The following is a 17,311-nucleotide window of genomic DNA, read 5'->3' on the forward strand; positions in this document are numbered from 1 at the left end:
GACTTTTGCTTGACAGATACGATTCTCGAGTGAATCCTCTCCGTCCTCCTCCCGTCGACGGGTTATTGAAATATTCGGCTGTTTTTTGTCCCGCTGGATTTCGTTCCACCGGCCAAGAGCCGATTCTTCACCGAAGACCCCGATTAATTTTCTAGCTCTCGTGTCGTCACCGAGGGATATAGATTTGTCCTTGTCTCTCCGACCGACGAGGAGCCGAGTTTTACGGCTAAAACAACGGTATTAATTTTCATTCCAGGGTGTTCCTGTTTCGTTGCGCGGTTTGGTCCCGAGAAACAGTCGCGACCGCTCTCCTCTTTGCCGTCTTTTCACTCCGTGCAACAATACGGCGTCTCGATATCCCTTTGACGACGCGGCTCCTTCCACGAGAACGCGTGACAAATGGAGCCGGTGGAATATATTACGCGCCACTTGTCCCTCAAAAATGTAGACTAATAGGTGTGCGTTACGAATGAGAAGCGTCGAAGCGTAGATGAAAGAAAATGGGCGAAGTCGGTGTCGGTATTGAAGTTGGAAGATTATGACGAATCGGCGGCGCAAATAGGCGGCAATGTGTTGGACGAATCCAAGGGTCGAAATTCGGTTGCTACTTAGAATCACGTGAACCGATCTAGCTCGGTGCGCTTTCGCAATGACTCTCGCGAAGCTTCCACGAAGTCGTCTTATTAATTTTCTTCTCAGCGTGGAGGCCTGAGAAACGAGTCGGCGAGTCACCGATAAAGATTAAACGACGCTGTAAACGTTCTTCGTTACGCTAATCGTTTAATCATGCTACGATACGCGGCATCCGAGGGAGCGCGACTCGACGTCGCTGTAAAACTCGTCTAAGATCTCGTAAAGGGCCGCGGTAGGCCTCCTAATTTCGATGGATATGGTCGACAAACGTCCGCGCGGATGTCTTTTACAAGAGGCAGCCGACTCACGAAAGTGCCAACCGGTGGCTTTTACGAGGACAAGCCGCGGGACGTACTAAAAATTATTAATAAAAACGTTCTCAACGGCGTCGACCCTGTAAACATCGTTTTTTAGATGTCGTATCCGAATCGTAAAAGGAGCATTCGACCGGCGACGCTTTCGGGAAATCTACGCTATCCAACCAAATCGAATCGTTTCGGGCTTTTTACGAGTGTGATTCTGTCCCACGCAGGACAATGTCCCAACCAGTGAATTTCGTTCCGCGACGGGAATGCCTGCCTTAAAACCCTACCACCTTGACTCAATCGTCCCATTTCCGGTTTAAGAAGCACGGACCAGGTCACGGTAGCTTTTGTCGATAAAGTTACACCTGACCACACGAATGACCATTCATTTGAACATTTAATTGCCCGTGGTATCACTGCTCTAAAGTAGCTGAGATACGAAAACGAGGGAACAGCTCCTGGATAATTGATCGCATTTAAATATCAATCTCTTAGTGGGACCTCACGGTGCTAACTCGCTCTACTGGACCGAGAGGGTCATTATGCGTTCAGGGGTCGAGCAGGAGGCAGTTGGGAAGAAGAGAGGGAGAGAGTGGAAGGAGGTTGGTAGGGGGTAGATGGCTGGTGAGAAGGAGACGGAAAGAGGTGTTCAGACAAATAGAAACGTTCACTTCGCCAGGCTCGAGAGACTGTTCTGTGAGGTCGCCGGCTACATAGCGCTGTCGTGTAAACACGCGCTAACTGCCTCCTCTTGCCGACGCCGGCCGTCGTCTCCACCCGCCTTCTCCTTCCTTTCCCCTCTCCACTCACCTCTTTCCCCTGCACACTTCGATCGCCACCTCGCCGTTTCCCATACATTCGGCTCGCGAATTCAACTTCGATCCCAGATTTTCCGATTGTCGTGTCGCGATTAAAGTTTGGGGTGCTGAGGTCTACGATTGGTCGCAAGTAAAATCGCAAAGACTGCAGGTGCAGTCATTCTGGGATGAAGCCTCGGGATCCCGAGGTCGATGAACAGTTCTAAAGAGAATTTTAGGATCGGAGAGGAGCAGCATTAGCAATTGGAAGCTGTACGATTCTGTACGACACTCGGCACTCTCTAATTCGATCGCCAAACGTACTCTCATTAGATCCCAGTACGCGCGCGGGTTTAACTGACGCGAGAGGTCGCATCCAGATTCAGAGGAGGGGATCCTTTCACGGTTCGATAGATTCCCATCGGTCACGACCGACTCACGAGTCGCGGAGATACGGGGAACAAAGATGGCCGTTGATACCGCGGCCAGGAACGACTGTGCGTTCTGTATGCTCGGTCGATTAGCATGTCGGTGCGAGTTGTTTCGCTTCCTCGTTAATAAGAGAGCCTCCCCTCCGTGTATTTCTCTTCCCGGATCCTCGATTCCTCTCCCCTTCCCACTGTCTTTTCCCTTCCCCCGAACCAACACGTAATTCAAGCCAGACGCATAATCTTCCCATGGCTGAGTCCAGGTAATTCTGTGGTCGCGCGGTAGACAATGCTTGCGCTGTTTTCGCGTGGGACTACGACTTCCTTGGTCGTAGACCGCAACTCTGACACCGAGACTCTGAATCGAACGAGATATTTTTTCTGTCGAATCGCTACTGTCACGAAAAAGCAGCTTTTTCGTGATAGTAAGAGGTAGAAGGAGCAACAGGCCTGTTGAACGTCTTCAACAGCCTTAACACCTGCTTCCAGGGAGCCTAGAATTTCACAAATGATTCTTCAAACAATTTTTCCATCCTTGACCGAGAATGGAACGCTGAACCATGGTTGCTCGAGAAATCGTCGGCGAGTAGCGGAGGAACGCGGGCGATACATAAAACTTAACCGCCCTGTTGTGGATATTAATCCCATTACACGGTCCATTGAAATAAATTACGATATAAAATCAAACTCGTTCCACGGGTGACGGAGAGAGATCTCGGTCCCTCGGGGTAGAAGCATTAATCGCTGGTGCAAGGTCTCGCTCGCTCGCTCGCCTGCTCGCGTTGCACACGAAAGCATGGTTGCGAGCGAGCCGATATTCGATTGCAGCCGTGTTTCTCGCTCTCCCTTCGCCTCCCTCTCAGGCCCATCGGTTCTTTCATTATTTACGTCTTGATTTATTATAATCGAAGCTGAGCTCCGTTTGATCCGCACCGAGGTGGGCCCTCTCCTCTCCGCCTCCTCCTTTTTTCCTCGCCTCGATTCTGAGCATTCCGCCCGCGCGTTGGGGACGCGAAACGGGGCAACGAGTGCGTGAAAGGATAGGAGAGAATAGCATGGACCACGAATCTGCCACTTGAAAGCCGTATTTCACGTCAAACGTCGCCGAGTTAATCGATCTTGGCGTGCCTCCCCGAACAATTTTATCTCTCCACTGGTTCTCGATCGCTCGAATTCTGGCCAGAGTGGCGAGCATAGTCGAATCTGTTTGCAACTAAATTGCGGCCGCAATCAGTAGACTCTGAAGCCAGAGGCGGAGACACGCGCGCGTTTGTGTCTCGCTCGAAAATTCAATCTCGCTTTCCTTATCTGCCTTCTTCGATCCTATCTCTCCTTCATCGCCGAAAGAAATTTGAATTACGTTACTGCGTTCCATTCTCGCTGCTCTTATTTCCGCACGAATTGCAACGGCCGAGCAGACATGCGACTGCGACGTCGGCATCGCAACTTTATCGCGATATCGCGATCAAATTGGCAAGGCTACCGAATTAAATTCCGCGGCCATAAATCTTGCGGCGCGGGCATCTCGTTATCTTGCTCCAATGCGCCGTGGTACTAAGGGAAAAAAAGGTCGAGAATCGACCGTGGAGAGGAAGTTATTGGCCGCGATACAACATCGACTTACCGTGACGCGTCGAAGGTGCTGCGGCGAGCAGAGATTAACGCGCTGGTTAACGCGCTGGTTTGCACCAGGTCTCTGAACCCACCAGACCGCCGCACCGAGTCTTCTTCGTATTCCAAATTGAATTAAAACGCGAGCAAGCTTGACTAGGAGCGAGCATGCTGTCTGGAGAGGTTCGTTTTTTTAAGGAGTCCGAAAGTTCTATTTGTGTCCCATCGATGAGACATTCAGAGCATTTTCGCACTTGATTCCTGTCAATATCGAAACCTAAGCTACTTAAAAACACGTCATGGTCTTAAAGAGTATTACGTACCCTCTGTTTTTGTAGAATCTGTGCTTGTCACTTCGATAAACCATATCATCAGTGCCCGGAAGATTGTTATTGCAAAGATAGCAGGCCGTATCTTAATTCGATGACCAAGGCGGTGTAATTAGTATCAACTCGTGCGAAGTATTAAGCGATACTTATTGTATTGATCAAATGTTTGCTCTTCGATAGAGCTGTTTGCCCTGACTCGATAAAAAAAGCGTGGAAAAAGGGTCTTGAAAGATGATTTAATGAGAGAAACGATCCGCTTCCTTTCCTTTAGTATTACCAGTGACGCGCTTCTTTCCATCCGTGACGGCGTCGATCGCTCCTAACAAACGGAAGAGTCACGAGGAAGCGTGGACACGCGAGAAGCGCACGGCTGTCTCTCGTCACATAACTCTCTTCGCCTTAACGCGCTTGGCACGAGCGTGTCGCTTTGTTTTTTGCGCGTCTACGCACCATAGACGAGCTCTGACTCCTCGCGCCACTTTTCTCATCAGTGTGGCGCCGTTTTTCACCCATGACAAATTTTTAGGGTGAAAAGATTCTTTTTTTTTTTTAGTGGTAAAGAGAAGACTGATTTAATCGAAGGTACTGAATTCGAGAAATGAACGCATTTCTCAAGAGAAGGAACAGCCCCTATGAAGGGGTTACACGGTGCAAACAGTTCTTTTTCTGGCATTCGTGGAAGGGGGTTTATAAACTCGCGGGGAGTCCGACCACCAACGATCATTCTCGACGAAACGAGGGGGGAACGTTTGGGATTCTACTCTATGAAGTCCAGGCGAGACGGAGTGACGAAAAGCCAGTGCCTCGCGCAGCGTGCGACAGTGATAGAAACAGGGAAACAGAGGGAAAGAGAGAAACGGTCCGTGGAGATTATTAGGCGGTCGACATAAAACGTGCTTAGGTGCGATTTAATATTTCCAGCTACGGGCATAAAATCCGACAGTATCGGGAACTTGAAAGAGGGAGAGAGAGAGAGAGGTGGAAGGACGCGAAGGGACCGCGAACTTCGCTCTTTATGCCGGGCTCTTTGTGACGCCGACATCTGGCGTCATCGAACGTCAACCTTCTTCTCGTTTCTTATATTTTATACCCTTCGCCTCGTAAAACAGCTCTCGACCTCTTTCGTTGCCGACCACCGTCCTCCTTATTTGTATTTCTGGCCCGTTTTCGCTGTGCTTCGTTGACGACTAGACTTCTTTCCCTTTTAATATCTCAATTTCAGTGTTTAAGCTCCCTTGAGATTTATCGGTCGTTTCTGATCGGGAAACTTGCCGTTAGAGTCAATAAAATAAACTACTCCTCGATGGAAGCGCTTCGTCTCGAGTAACTCGTCCGAAAAGGGCGACAATCGGTGAAAGAAGGGCTCATCGAAGTAATTCCGCGAAGGTGACGGGAGGATAGTTCATCAGCGGGCAATCGTTGCGGGGGACAAAGAACAGACGAAAGGAGGAATCTCTCGGGATGAGGGTGAATCGGTTCGAAAAACCGCAATGATTGCTCGTAGAGTCCGTCGATCTGTTTGGTCAAAGGAAGGCGGATGAACGCGAGGAAAAGCTCATTCGGATTAGAGGCTGCCTAGGGACAAGGTGAGGGGGAGGGAGAAGCCTCTTTCCACGGACCGATATCGCTTGGAATAAAGCCGATTGATTTCGTCCCGATAATGGGAATTCGCGGCTAGAGTGAATCTCCGTCTTTGTCTCTTAATCGACAAAAGAGTTTCTCTCGAGTTCACCAGGTGATTTCTACTTATTTCATTTGAACTGAAACACTGAGGTCAAATCGATTGATTGAAGATGATCGTTTCAGGTTGACGTTCGCTTCCTCGAACTAGTTCGTAGTAAAGTAGTAAAGTGTAATTATCCAGCGGCCCGTCTGATCGTTCTTTGAGAAGCTGACCGGAGACAAAGCTGTCTCGATATAAACCAATTTCCTTTCATTCCTTCTGGATATACGAGGGGGCTGCTCCGTGTCACGCTTATTGCTTCTTCGCCAGCAGTGCAAACAATCCATGTTTCCTCGATATTTCACTGGTATTGCGCTTGCATCGAGCTTCCGCGAACCCGTCTATTTCTATAGACGCAGAGAGATATTTCTTTAGATCCCCTGTTTCCAGTTTCAGTCTACGATCAATTATTGGTAGAAAATCTTGGGCGATAAAGGTGGTATAGAACAGAAGTAAGAAATGATAGGATAGAAACGGATGTAAAAGGGGGTAAAAAGAGTCCACATTTCTGACGTTATGGCAATTCCATAGAAGCGTAACGCGCTGCGTAGATACGCTATTCGCATCCTAATGATTATAATTGCCCGCGCTATCTTTAATGCCCTGGAAGCGGATAATAGTAATGGTCGCTATTATGGCCGCTCGTATAATGCGCGATCTTGATATCTTTCCTCACTTTTTCTTCGGGGACAAGCCTCTGGTTACAAAAATGACTCACTCCTCCTCGATGCGACAGCATCTATTTTCCTTGTTTTCAGTCTTTTCTTCACTCGACTTTCTAATCGCAAATAACACGTATCCTCGTTTCAATATTATTCTCAGAAACATCGAGTCTTCGCCCTAGCAGGGAGGGAGGTGTAACGCATAATTTCAGGCTGCACCCGTTTCCGTTTCGCACCCGGGACGCACCCTTATAAAAGCTTTTATGACCGGAAGTGGCCCCCTATTCGCGAGGGCGTAGTTCGTCATACGGGTACGCGACCCGTGCGAAAGCGTAACTATTCTGCTATACTAGATGTTCGCAGCTAATTACGCGCTTAGGGTAATGAATGCCTCCGAATCTCTTTTGTCAAACATCGTCTAGCTCTGCAGTCCCACCAGAACATTTCAGCCTTAAAGATTTCTGTTTCAATCTCGACGATCTTTTCTCGCCACCTGCTCTCTATGCACTGTTGCCAATGATCGCAATCTGCAAGACATCGAGCAAACACGCTGTCTAGAGCTCGGTATCGTTGCAACGACATACTCGACCTTATCGCGACTTGTTATCAGCCGGAAGAGTGGGTTATCTGAATCTTGTGGGTGGCTGAAAGAGCCGCGCATCGATAATTACCCGTCGTAAAGGTAACGACGTGTGGCGTCTCCCTCGTCTCATTGTGCCGTTCAGCAAACTTTACGGCGACCTCTCTTCCGGATCTTTCCAGCGGTCGTAAAGTTCATCCAGCGCGGACGATCCGTCCGTCCGTTTCACAAACCAGAGATTTGCGTTTGTGTTTTCGTCCAGGGACGCATCGAGTTCGAGAAGGGCTAGGGAAAAATGCAGACTTTGGGCAAACCTGGACAGATTGTCTCTTTTCATTCTAAACGAGTTCCTCCATTGAACAGTTAATAGCTTGACGGTGCAATTGAATCGATCGAGCGATTCGTATCCCCGGGGCAAACGACGCGACGATGGGGTTACTAATGGCGGTTAATCGTCTCGACGATAAAGCAGCAATTGCATTCGCGTCGAAGCGCGAGGCGATCTGGGAGGACGCAGCGCTAGCAGCGGCGCGCGTACATCGATCATCGAAGCGGGTTGCGTCCCTCTTCGGCTCGCAGGGACGAAAGTAACCCGATCAACGTCGGTTGTATCAGGAATTATTATTCACTGGCCGTCAGTCGATGAGAAGGAGAGGGCGGGGCCGCGGAGCATGCATCATCGAGAGCAAATTCCGTTCGCCTCTCTTTATTTTACGGTAGGTGAAGGATAGGAGAAGGCTAAGGGGGATAAGGAAGGAGGCAGCGAGGCAGCGAGGGAGCGGGAGAGAAAAAGAGGGAATACGAGCGGTTCTACCCGATCTTCACGTGGCTGCCGTCAGTCCGCTTAACTGTAGATCAATCAATATACGCTGGTTGAACCCTTGGACTCGCTTCCCTCCTCGTCGCTCCCTCGACTCAACCGTTCGTCGCTCTTTCTCCGACCTTTTACCCCGTCCTCTCCCTCCGGCTGCCCCTAACGAGCTCATCGCTCGCGCGGCCAAAGAAAAAACACGAGAAAGTGGTACAAAATGGCCCTTGAGAAATGCCGTTCGTCCGTCCATCCGTTCGTTCGTTTGTCCAGTCGCTCGTTTCTAAGGTGTGCAAAGGGTGGATGAGATCGGGCTGGGGCGTTGCCATGAAAACAGACTGGAATGCATGAATAAGCGAGCCCTGATAGCGGCCATGTCGGAGAACGATCCCTCGTTCCTTCATCCGTCACCGTGGAAGGAAGTTCTCCAAACTTCCGTCTTCTACAGTTCCATAGTATCTACCTGAGAGTTAGTGTTTTCAGTCAGGCTAGATGGATTTCTAGAAGCATACGGTTCATTGACGAGATACCAAAGTACGAACACTTTGTAACTAGATTCCAGGGTATAATTGATAGACTCGTTGACATCGTGACGAGGACACTTGCAAGACACCTGTTTGTGTCCCTGACAAACGAGCCATAATAGAGGATGCACCGGATGCACCTGTGCGTTCTGAAGAAAACAAACAGTGTAACCAATCAACTTTGGGCGTTAGACCTTGTCTCAGAGAACGTTCTACGTTAATAGTCTCGCATCACTCGCCATTGATTCGCCTGGCGTCTTTCTCTTCTCCTTCCTCTCGAGATTGTCCCCTTTTGGCTCGCGGTAAACCAACGTCCTGCCAGGATCCACAGTCGGAGAACTAGGCAGGATGAACGACGGGACCGAGCGGCGAATTAATTATTATTCAGCCGGCGTGTGGCCGCGTTACGAGGCAGCGTGTTTCGTTCAATGAAATTTATCGTCGGGCAGATCTACGAGCAGAGAGGAAGGAGTCGCGCAGGCGAACGAGGATGAGAAACGCGTGAGTATAAAGGATTGCCACAACGTCGTGGAACGGACAGGGTTTCAAACGTTGGATCGGTTCGTAAATCGTCGCTCGCGAATTGTAAATCCGAGTTGACTCGGCGCTGCTTAGAAATTGAACACAGGTAGCGGCTCGTTTATGTCGCCTGTTTCGTAGAGCCGCGAGCCTGGTACACGTAATTTCTAAAAGAGGAAATCGGCAAGCCGCGCAATCGTCACGTTTCGCGCACTCTATCTTCGAACGGTGACACGGGAAGCAGATAAAAAGCTGCGATGGTCCATTGTGAGCTCACGCAGCTGTGAGACTCGTCGACCAAGTCCCGAGAATAGCAATTACTTCTAATAACTGTTTACAAAGTAACGTTTCGTGCGGCTTTTTTAAACAATCCAGCCTACTTTAGAGAATGATTTCACGAGTGACCGCGAACAGAAAAAGCTCTTGATACGGTGTGCCTGTAGACTGTGAAAAAAACGGAGGCAGAAAGGATGGCGGTGAAAGGGGTGGGGGGGGCTCGTATTATAAAAGCAATTAGAGGGGCTCGGATTAGATATAGCACATCGTACATAACAAATATGATAATACGGGGCCGCTAGCCCGAAGGGAGGTTGGCTTTGGTCCGGTCGAAGGGGGTTTCGGGTTATGAGCCAGGTTAAACGGAATCATTAATAATCGGAGCTAACTAATCTGCCTGTCGCTATGAGCACACTTGTTTCACTCCTGTTTTTATTACCCCTCGCTTGAGAACATTTTATTCGTAGTGGGATGGGCGCGAGAGAAGGGTCGGGAAATGCGCTATCAACGAGAGATAACATTGCGATGAATTTTATACGGAGTCAATCACGCGTTTCCTTCCCTCTCTTCTCCTTTCTAGTCGCGTATTTACTTGTCGGAAAAGAAACGCGCCTCCAGACGTCTGACGCAACGTATTTACCGTTATTCTTTTCTTCGTTTTTCAGCTGTACGAGATCAACGACGATCCAAAGAGGAAGGAGTTCCTGGACGATCTCTTCAGTTATATGCAGAAAAGAGGTGAGTCTTTTGCCACTTATTTTTAGACACAGTAGAAACTTTCTTATGCGAATGCCCCATTAGACGAGCATTTTAGTTGTTCGAATGCTATTTCCGTCATTGACTGATTTTACCGAAGCAAGCGAGATCTCAGCAAACGTGTTAATTGGCTGACTCGTGTAAGGGAGTCTCTGCTGTTTTTCACTGTCCTCGTCGTCGATTCCCAAACGAATTCAAAAGGCAAATATCCAGAGGTGTATCGTTCCGAGGAGTAAACACATGAAATGGTGTCGCGTTCATTAATGCCTCTCTTGACGACCCATCTACGTCACAGATTATTATCGTCCGATCCGCGAATCATCCCCGGGAATTAATTGTGCAAATATTGATCGTCCCGATCGACGTCCAAGGCCAGATCGGTCGGTGGGGAGGAAGAATCCTCTGGCGTTCCATCTGCGAACCAGCTCTGCTCCCCACATTTGTCTCCATCGCCGAGGCGAAGACGTATTACGATCCCTTGGCACACACTCGCGTTCCGAGCAGGCCTGCAATTTTGTCATAATCCAGCGTACGTCCGACACCGAGACGCCTGCAAATCCCGAAACGAATCTCCGGATTTAACCCTAGGGCCACCTACGTTTACGTCGCGCCGCTTCTTTCGTCGAGACAAGAATATCGCGATTTCTGCATTTCTCCATTATTTTCTTATTACGGGAAGATCGATTTGCAGTGCATGAAAAAGCTCATCCGCGGAACTGATATGCGAGCGCTATTTTCAACCCACGAGCACCTGTCGACAGCCGCTGCATTGTGTGTATTTGCATCGACGCGCGCGAACTTCGGAAACCGTGCCAAGGTATTTAGGATTCTGCGAATATACTTACTATGTAACTTGGAACCGCGGCGGTGTCTCCACGACTTCCCTTCGGCGCAATGAACTTTCCCTGTCTCAGATCGCAGCGTTATCGTATTTAAAAGTATTATTATATGAGAATTAGATGTAGATTCAGGTGACCGTTTCGCTGAGACAGGTGCGTTTAAGAAGCCATTGAGCAATAGTAAAGTCAGCAGTGTAAAAGACCTCATAAAGGGTGTAATAGTAGCTCGTTAGGAATTCCGGTGATCGAGGGTCCAACGAGGGCGTGTTTCGTCGTTGCGAAAATTACGAGGCATTATTCACGCAGTCCGCGACGGCGGCGACGGTTAAAGGAGCGTCAAACACACGTGCGACCCGCATCTCGTTTCCTGAACACGTGGATTCTCGGGAGCCTTTCGCGCCTAGCTGCGCCTAGCTGCGCCTAGCTGCGCCTAGCTGCGCCGCACTGAGTCCGAACGTCGTAAACGTCCACGTGGTTAAAAGGTTCGATAACACGTTGCATCTGCCTCCGCTAGACAGTCCGAAATTAGATTCTAACGCGGTTGGAACAACGGAGCCGCGATCCCTGTCCTTCCGCCATGCCACTTGGATCTACGAATCGAATGGATTCGCAAACAGCCAACTTTTCCCTCGGAGCACGTTTTTTGAAAAAACATGAAAAATAGTCGGCGGGATCGAGTGTCAGTCGGACGAACAGGAAACGTCGGGCCTCTAATTATAAACGCGATGACTCGTTCATCAATCAACAGCGCTTCCTTTCTTTCTTCTCTTCGAGCTACGACGACGCGACTTTGAGCCTGAGACGGTGCTATTATTATACCTACTTCCACCTTCACACTAATAATTAGAGTAGATCGAGTCGACTTCACTGTTCGTCTGCTTTGAAATTTTCCACCGCCTAATGGAGTCAGATTTTCTGTAGTACCTTCCGTTCATTATCTTTTTCAAAATCAATTAAAAGATCTCTGGTAGATAGTTCATCCTCCTACAATAGGTGTCTAAAGAAGTGGCTGAAGAAATAAGTGCAGAGAAGGTAGTGGTATTCCACGAAGGAAGTCGAGGGTATTGCATCGGTAGTATAAATTCCCAATTATCTCCGATTGATCTGCCTATGATACGGTGTTTACGAGGTCGATTAAAATCGCGGAGGAAAAAAAGTGGGAGAATAAAGGATCGTGTATCGGGGGTAGAAGCTCGAGGGGCAGGGGAGGCAACCCCCCGTGGGGCACGTTATTGTGCCGACGCGAACAATGATTCGACGCTAACGCGATTCATAACACCTCGGCCACGTCCCTGGATATAAAAGACCATTCATCACATCCGGCTATATTAGTCGAGCCATCGGCAATCTCTGTTTGTTATCGACGCTCCCTTCGAATAGCCACCTCGCGGCTCCTCGATCGAATTAATTACCGCGAAACTGGCCTATCCTGATGTCGTGGAACGAGCGCACAAAAGCCGTGTCTCGATCTCGCTCCTCCCAGCAGTAACGACAGAATTATCTTAATTAACGATCGTAAAGTTAATTGATGAGGAGTTTTTGTCCGGCTGTTTTATCAGCATCGCCGCAAAAGGACCTCGAGGCACCACTTCGCGGCGCTTATCTCTCGATTACCTTTAAATTCGGCGCGCCAGTAGATTCTACGAGATCGTTTCATAAACAAAGTGGTCTGGCCGTCGGTGTACTGTAGGTACGTCAAAAGAGCCGACGAGGCAAGCGAAACGCACAAAATCACGTAAACGAAGCATAATCGGTGACGATAAGGTGCGCAGAGGAAACCGGTTCATCTCGAGGAACAACACCTTTGAAATTCAGCGAGCCGCAGAACCTCGCTGACTCCGGAGCGTCAGAAATTCAAATTCAGAGGATCGTATGTATCGCATCGATAATTTATCGTGACTCATAGATCCACAGAACCATCGATCGCCTGGAAAGATTAAGAAGTTGAAATCCAGAGGATCGATCTGCGCGCCATGGTCGAGACGATGAACGAATAACAGGAAGATAGACGATTTATCGCGATTCATTAGGCGGGACGCGACACATTGTCTTCCATCGTCCGTCAAATCACTCGGAAGAACTCGCTGGTCAGCGAAAACGAACAGTCATCGAGCTCTGGCGTCTATCGAGAGAAGAAGCGTTCTTTATTTATCGCGCGTATTGCTAGCACCTCTCCAGGCCCGACCGTTATAAATCTCAAGCCATTTAATATGCAAATCCCGGCACCTCCGACAGCCCGAGGTCCTCTCCCCGTTGGTTGCTTTTTTCATCGCGAACGAGTTTCAATCGCCGATGTAATTCATACTGCAGCGGACGACTGCGCGAGAGCAATGCCATTCTCTGTCGAATACGTTATTATCTTACTCCTCTGGGCCCCTCCTCTTGCTCGAACCGCAAGCCTCTCGTCCCCGACTCACCGCGGGTCAGCAGTTGTGCGCCAACACTTCCACGAGCTACCCGCTTAATGATATCCGCTTAATTTCATCGACCGATAACAGACTTTCACGCGCGATACGATATCTCCTCTTCCTGTTTTCTTCCCCTTCGTTCGGTACGCCGCTGACTGTTTTCAAAAAATTCACACAGTACTACATGGTAGTATGCGCAGAATGGCAGGGCTGTTTATAAGTGGGTCTCATCGTGTATTTTTCTATAGCGGAAGGCATTTTAAGAAACTGTGTAGGAATATTGAAATGGGCAGCGACCTAGGGATCTAAAAGTACATTGCACCGGGCACGTTACGGCTGCTTCGAGAAAAATACCTTTTTACGCGCCGCGGGTAACGCATTAGCGGCTGAGAACACGTGTTCGGCACGAACACTTTTCGCTACACACTTGTGAACTGGCACGCCGTGCGTGCCGTCTGCGTACACAACGTGGGTTACATTGGTTGCGTTGCTCTCCAGCTTCTCTTTTCGTTTCGATACTTTGTACTGTACTCGACGGCTCGATTGTCGCGTCTTTATTACTCGACGACTAGAGAAACGGAAAAACCACGGAGTTTCAGAATGGTATGTGCATCTAGGTTGCCAAGGATTGTAAATCGGAACTTTAAATTAGAAAATACAGTTTCTCCGTCAACGAGTTTGTTCGTTAATTTTGGTATTTTTAGCACTTGGACCGCGTTAAGGTCATCTTTTGTCAGGAAACCGTGTAAAATCAATTTACGACTCGTTACCTTTCACGCTATTTACACAATTCATTCCTCCTAGTATCTTTAGAGACGTGCTTTTTTACGTGAAGGAATACGTGGAAATAACGCTGCTGATGCAGTTGCATTATATAACGCGGAGTCGATGCGATCTGCTGGCACGGACATTCTTCCCCCTTTTCCCCACCTTTTTCATTCATTTCGTGGCCGTTTTCTTGTTACTTCGTATTTTGTGCCGAGAGCACGTCCGTGCACCGTTACTCGACAACTGTTGGTCGTCACGGCATGCTGCAACTAGTTTGAACGTTGACTTCACCTCGCAGAGACGCGAGCACCGTTTTCGCGAAAATAGTTTCGCGAATAGGCTCGTTCGCGAGCCGATAGCGACCTTCGTCGCCGCGGTTCGAATGCAAATGGAGCGCACGCGACGTGACCCAGCACCTTCCCGACTCGATTTCCCGTCGATCGTGGCCTTTGGCGAGGCGATGCTCCCTCCGTCGACAGGCCGATGATTCCCTCGCGGTCGCGTTAATGCCTGACGAGCGAGAATTAAAGGCTGAACGAAACGGCCGACGAAACGTGGAACAGTCTCTCGGGGGCTTTATTACGTAATAAATATTAAAATTCATACGGGTTGCACCTCTACCGAGAATCGATCTTCGACCGGCCCAAAGGGACGGCTATAAAAGTCGAGAGGAGAGAGACGCTCGTCCGTGTGCCGAAAGGCAGCTCTCCTCTCGTACGACGCTATTTTACTTTTATTCGAGCAGATCCATTCTCGGACGGTTTACGAGCCACGCTACAGTAAGGCACCGGTCTCTCGCGCTTCTTTGTGAGACGCGAGAGACACTCGGTCGAGGAAGCAGATTGCTCTCTTCGCGAGAAAATCAGTTCGGGTAATTAAGAGCCTCTGAGAGCGTCCAGCCAGACTCGACCTTTCGAACTTCCTTCGTATCTTTCCACGCGATTCAGAAGCAACGACACCAGCAATTTTCTGTCTCACCAGCCGCGTTTCGTCGCTTTCGATTCGAGAATGAAATTCGCAAACGTAGCGGCCGAGAAGCGATACCGTTAACGCGTAAAATCGGAGTGGCTGAGGCGCGATTAGAGAATACGCCGACCGATAACGGCATTTTTAGTTGGAAATCGTTCGAGGAAGCCGTCCGCGGAGGAAGAGGAACGTTCTTTTTAGCGGTTGGTCTCCACCGTCGAACACCTCAGGTTTCTACCTTTATTTATATCGCCGCGAGCGGCTCCAATGTCGTTTTATCGCGTTTACGACCTTGTCGAGCAAACGTACGAGCTAGCGTGGACGTTCAACGACGACAGACAGAGTCAATTCAGCTTGTCCATAAACACCCATCCATGGGTTACCTTCATAAAACGAAATAAAGTCCTAGCGAGCTCGCGCGCGCGCGCGCGCGCGCGTCCGCGCATCGTCCAGCCTCGACGATGGGCGGACTCCTCTCCCCGTTCCTGCGAGTGATGGATTTCCTCTTTGACGGATCGCTCGTAAACCTCCTCTAAATGTTTTCTCGGAAACGGAGAGAGAAAGAGAGAGAGCCAATACGGATTTCTAAGGCATTCGCGCCACCGCCGCCTCCTCAGCCTTGCTGGATCAAGGATCAAGCTGCTTAAGGCCACCCGCTGTTTTTAGAGGGTCTTAAATCGGGATTATGCTCGAGATTACAGGATCCTGCGCATGCCGTGTCTTCTCTTCTAGTAGCGGCCAAAGGACTGCACCGAGTCGATTCCTCACTGGCGAAAGCGATCTATCTTTCGTGCAGAAAGATTTCAAATTTCCCTTCTTAGTTACCATCGCGACTTCTAATAGATTCGTGCATAGTTTATTGAAAATAGAGAAGGACTTGCATAATTTCCCCTCAGGCAGGAGGAAGTGATCGTAAATACAAAAGCGAAACATGGAAACGATTTGCGTTGGTTTGACTCGTTTGGCAGGTTCGTATTACGAGGCAGGGGGATTCCGAGGAGTCTTGGCGATACGAGTCGAGTCACAAGTGTTGTGCATTTTCGGCGTTATCTCTTCGGTCACGACAGGGGGCAAAGGTCACGGGAGTGAGGGCGCATACCGCCTCGGTCGGTGCCAGGATCGTTTCACGAACAGTTCGGAAATTGAAAATTCGTGGATTCCTCTTTCCCTCTTTCCACGGGCTTTCTGCTTCCGTTCGTTTAATTGCTTCGAATGCTTCGAGTGCTTCGTCTCCTTTTTTTGCATCCATCACTTCCCCCGCCGCTGCGAATCGGAGAAACGGTTGTCGATCGACCAATTCCGAGAAGTTTCGTGATAAGTTCTGATTAGTGTCTCGGAGGAGTCGTGGCTCTCCTCGTTTGGTTACGAGGAAAAGGGGTGAGCAATCATCAGCAATTATTCGGAATCCCAGGGATATAACGACGTGCCCCCGCTGATTGATGCCCCGGAGCAGCAGCGTTTTCGTGCAGAAGCCCCCAAAATCCTTCGACATTAATTATTATAATGCGAATCGGATGAGATCTGGCTAGGCCCCCGATCCCGAGACCGGTAGCCAATCTCGTTTCCGTGCCACGCAAGGGGAGCATGTAAATCTTGTCATTTTTCTCAAAATTACCGGGGAATTTAGCCCCCGACGGAATACCTTCTCGCTCCGCTGGTTTCATCTCCTACGCCGAGCAGAAATTGCTCCACTCATTTCGCAACAGAACTATTTCATGGAACCTTTCTACCTTTGTCAAACGCTCGCACAGAAATTTGACATTTTATCCACCTGCGCGGAAATATAAATGGCGCGATCTCTGTCTTATGATACAGCTTTGACGAAAAACATCTGTCACGAAAAAAGGGGAGATCGAGGTGGAGAGGAGCGAAGAGAGGCTCCAAGAAGATGGAAGTGCAGCGCGTGGGGCGAAAGTTGGTTGCATTCGGGGGAAGTAGCGGGCGGCGCAACTACACCTGTCCAATTAGTCGCTCGCTCGTGCTCGAATTCGACCTACATTTTCCAGTGGCGGACAAGTGACCGGGTGGCTTCCAGGCCGCGAGAGGAAGCGAGAGGAAGCGAGAGGAAGCGAGAGAGCGCGAGAAAGGGAGCGGGAGAGAGAGTGAGCGCGGCTCTACGGCACGTTCCAGTGCTATAGATAGCTCGCGCGCACGCGAGCCGAGCGAAAAGCATTTAGCAGGATGACGTTCGCACATTCTAGACGTCTCGACGCCGGCCGTTCTCGCCGATCATCCGTTACGTTCCCGTGACGTAATTGTCGAATTCTTGCTCCGACAGTCTGCCTTCGCCTCGGCTTCTCCCTTCTCCCTTTCGCCGGCTGCGAGCCTCTGCGCGCCTCTGCGCGCCTCTGTTGCTCTTCGCGCGACTTCCCGCACGGT

The 17,311-nt window shown here is 49.6% G+C and overlaps 1 protein-coding gene across 1 annotated transcript in view; it reads left to right on the top strand.

Annotated features, from left to right (window-relative positions):
• The window catches only part of Retn (retained), an 85,402-nt gene that overhangs the window by 53,279 nt on the left and 14,812 nt on the right, over positions 1 to 17,311 (top strand). Inside the window, exon 4 of the mRNA XM_076380148.1 lies at positions 9,861 to 9,933. Coding sequence (XP_076236263.1) covers positions 9,861 to 9,933 — 73 coding nt within the window. The remainder of the gene's footprint in view (positions 1 to 9,860; positions 9,934 to 17,311) is intronic.

Source organism: Calliopsis andreniformis, chromosome 6, assembly GCF_051401765.1.
Source record: "Calliopsis andreniformis isolate RMS-2024a chromosome 6, iyCalAndr_principal, whole genome shotgun sequence".
NCBI lineage: Eukaryota > Metazoa > Arthropoda > Insecta > Hymenoptera > Andrenidae > Calliopsis > Calliopsis andreniformis.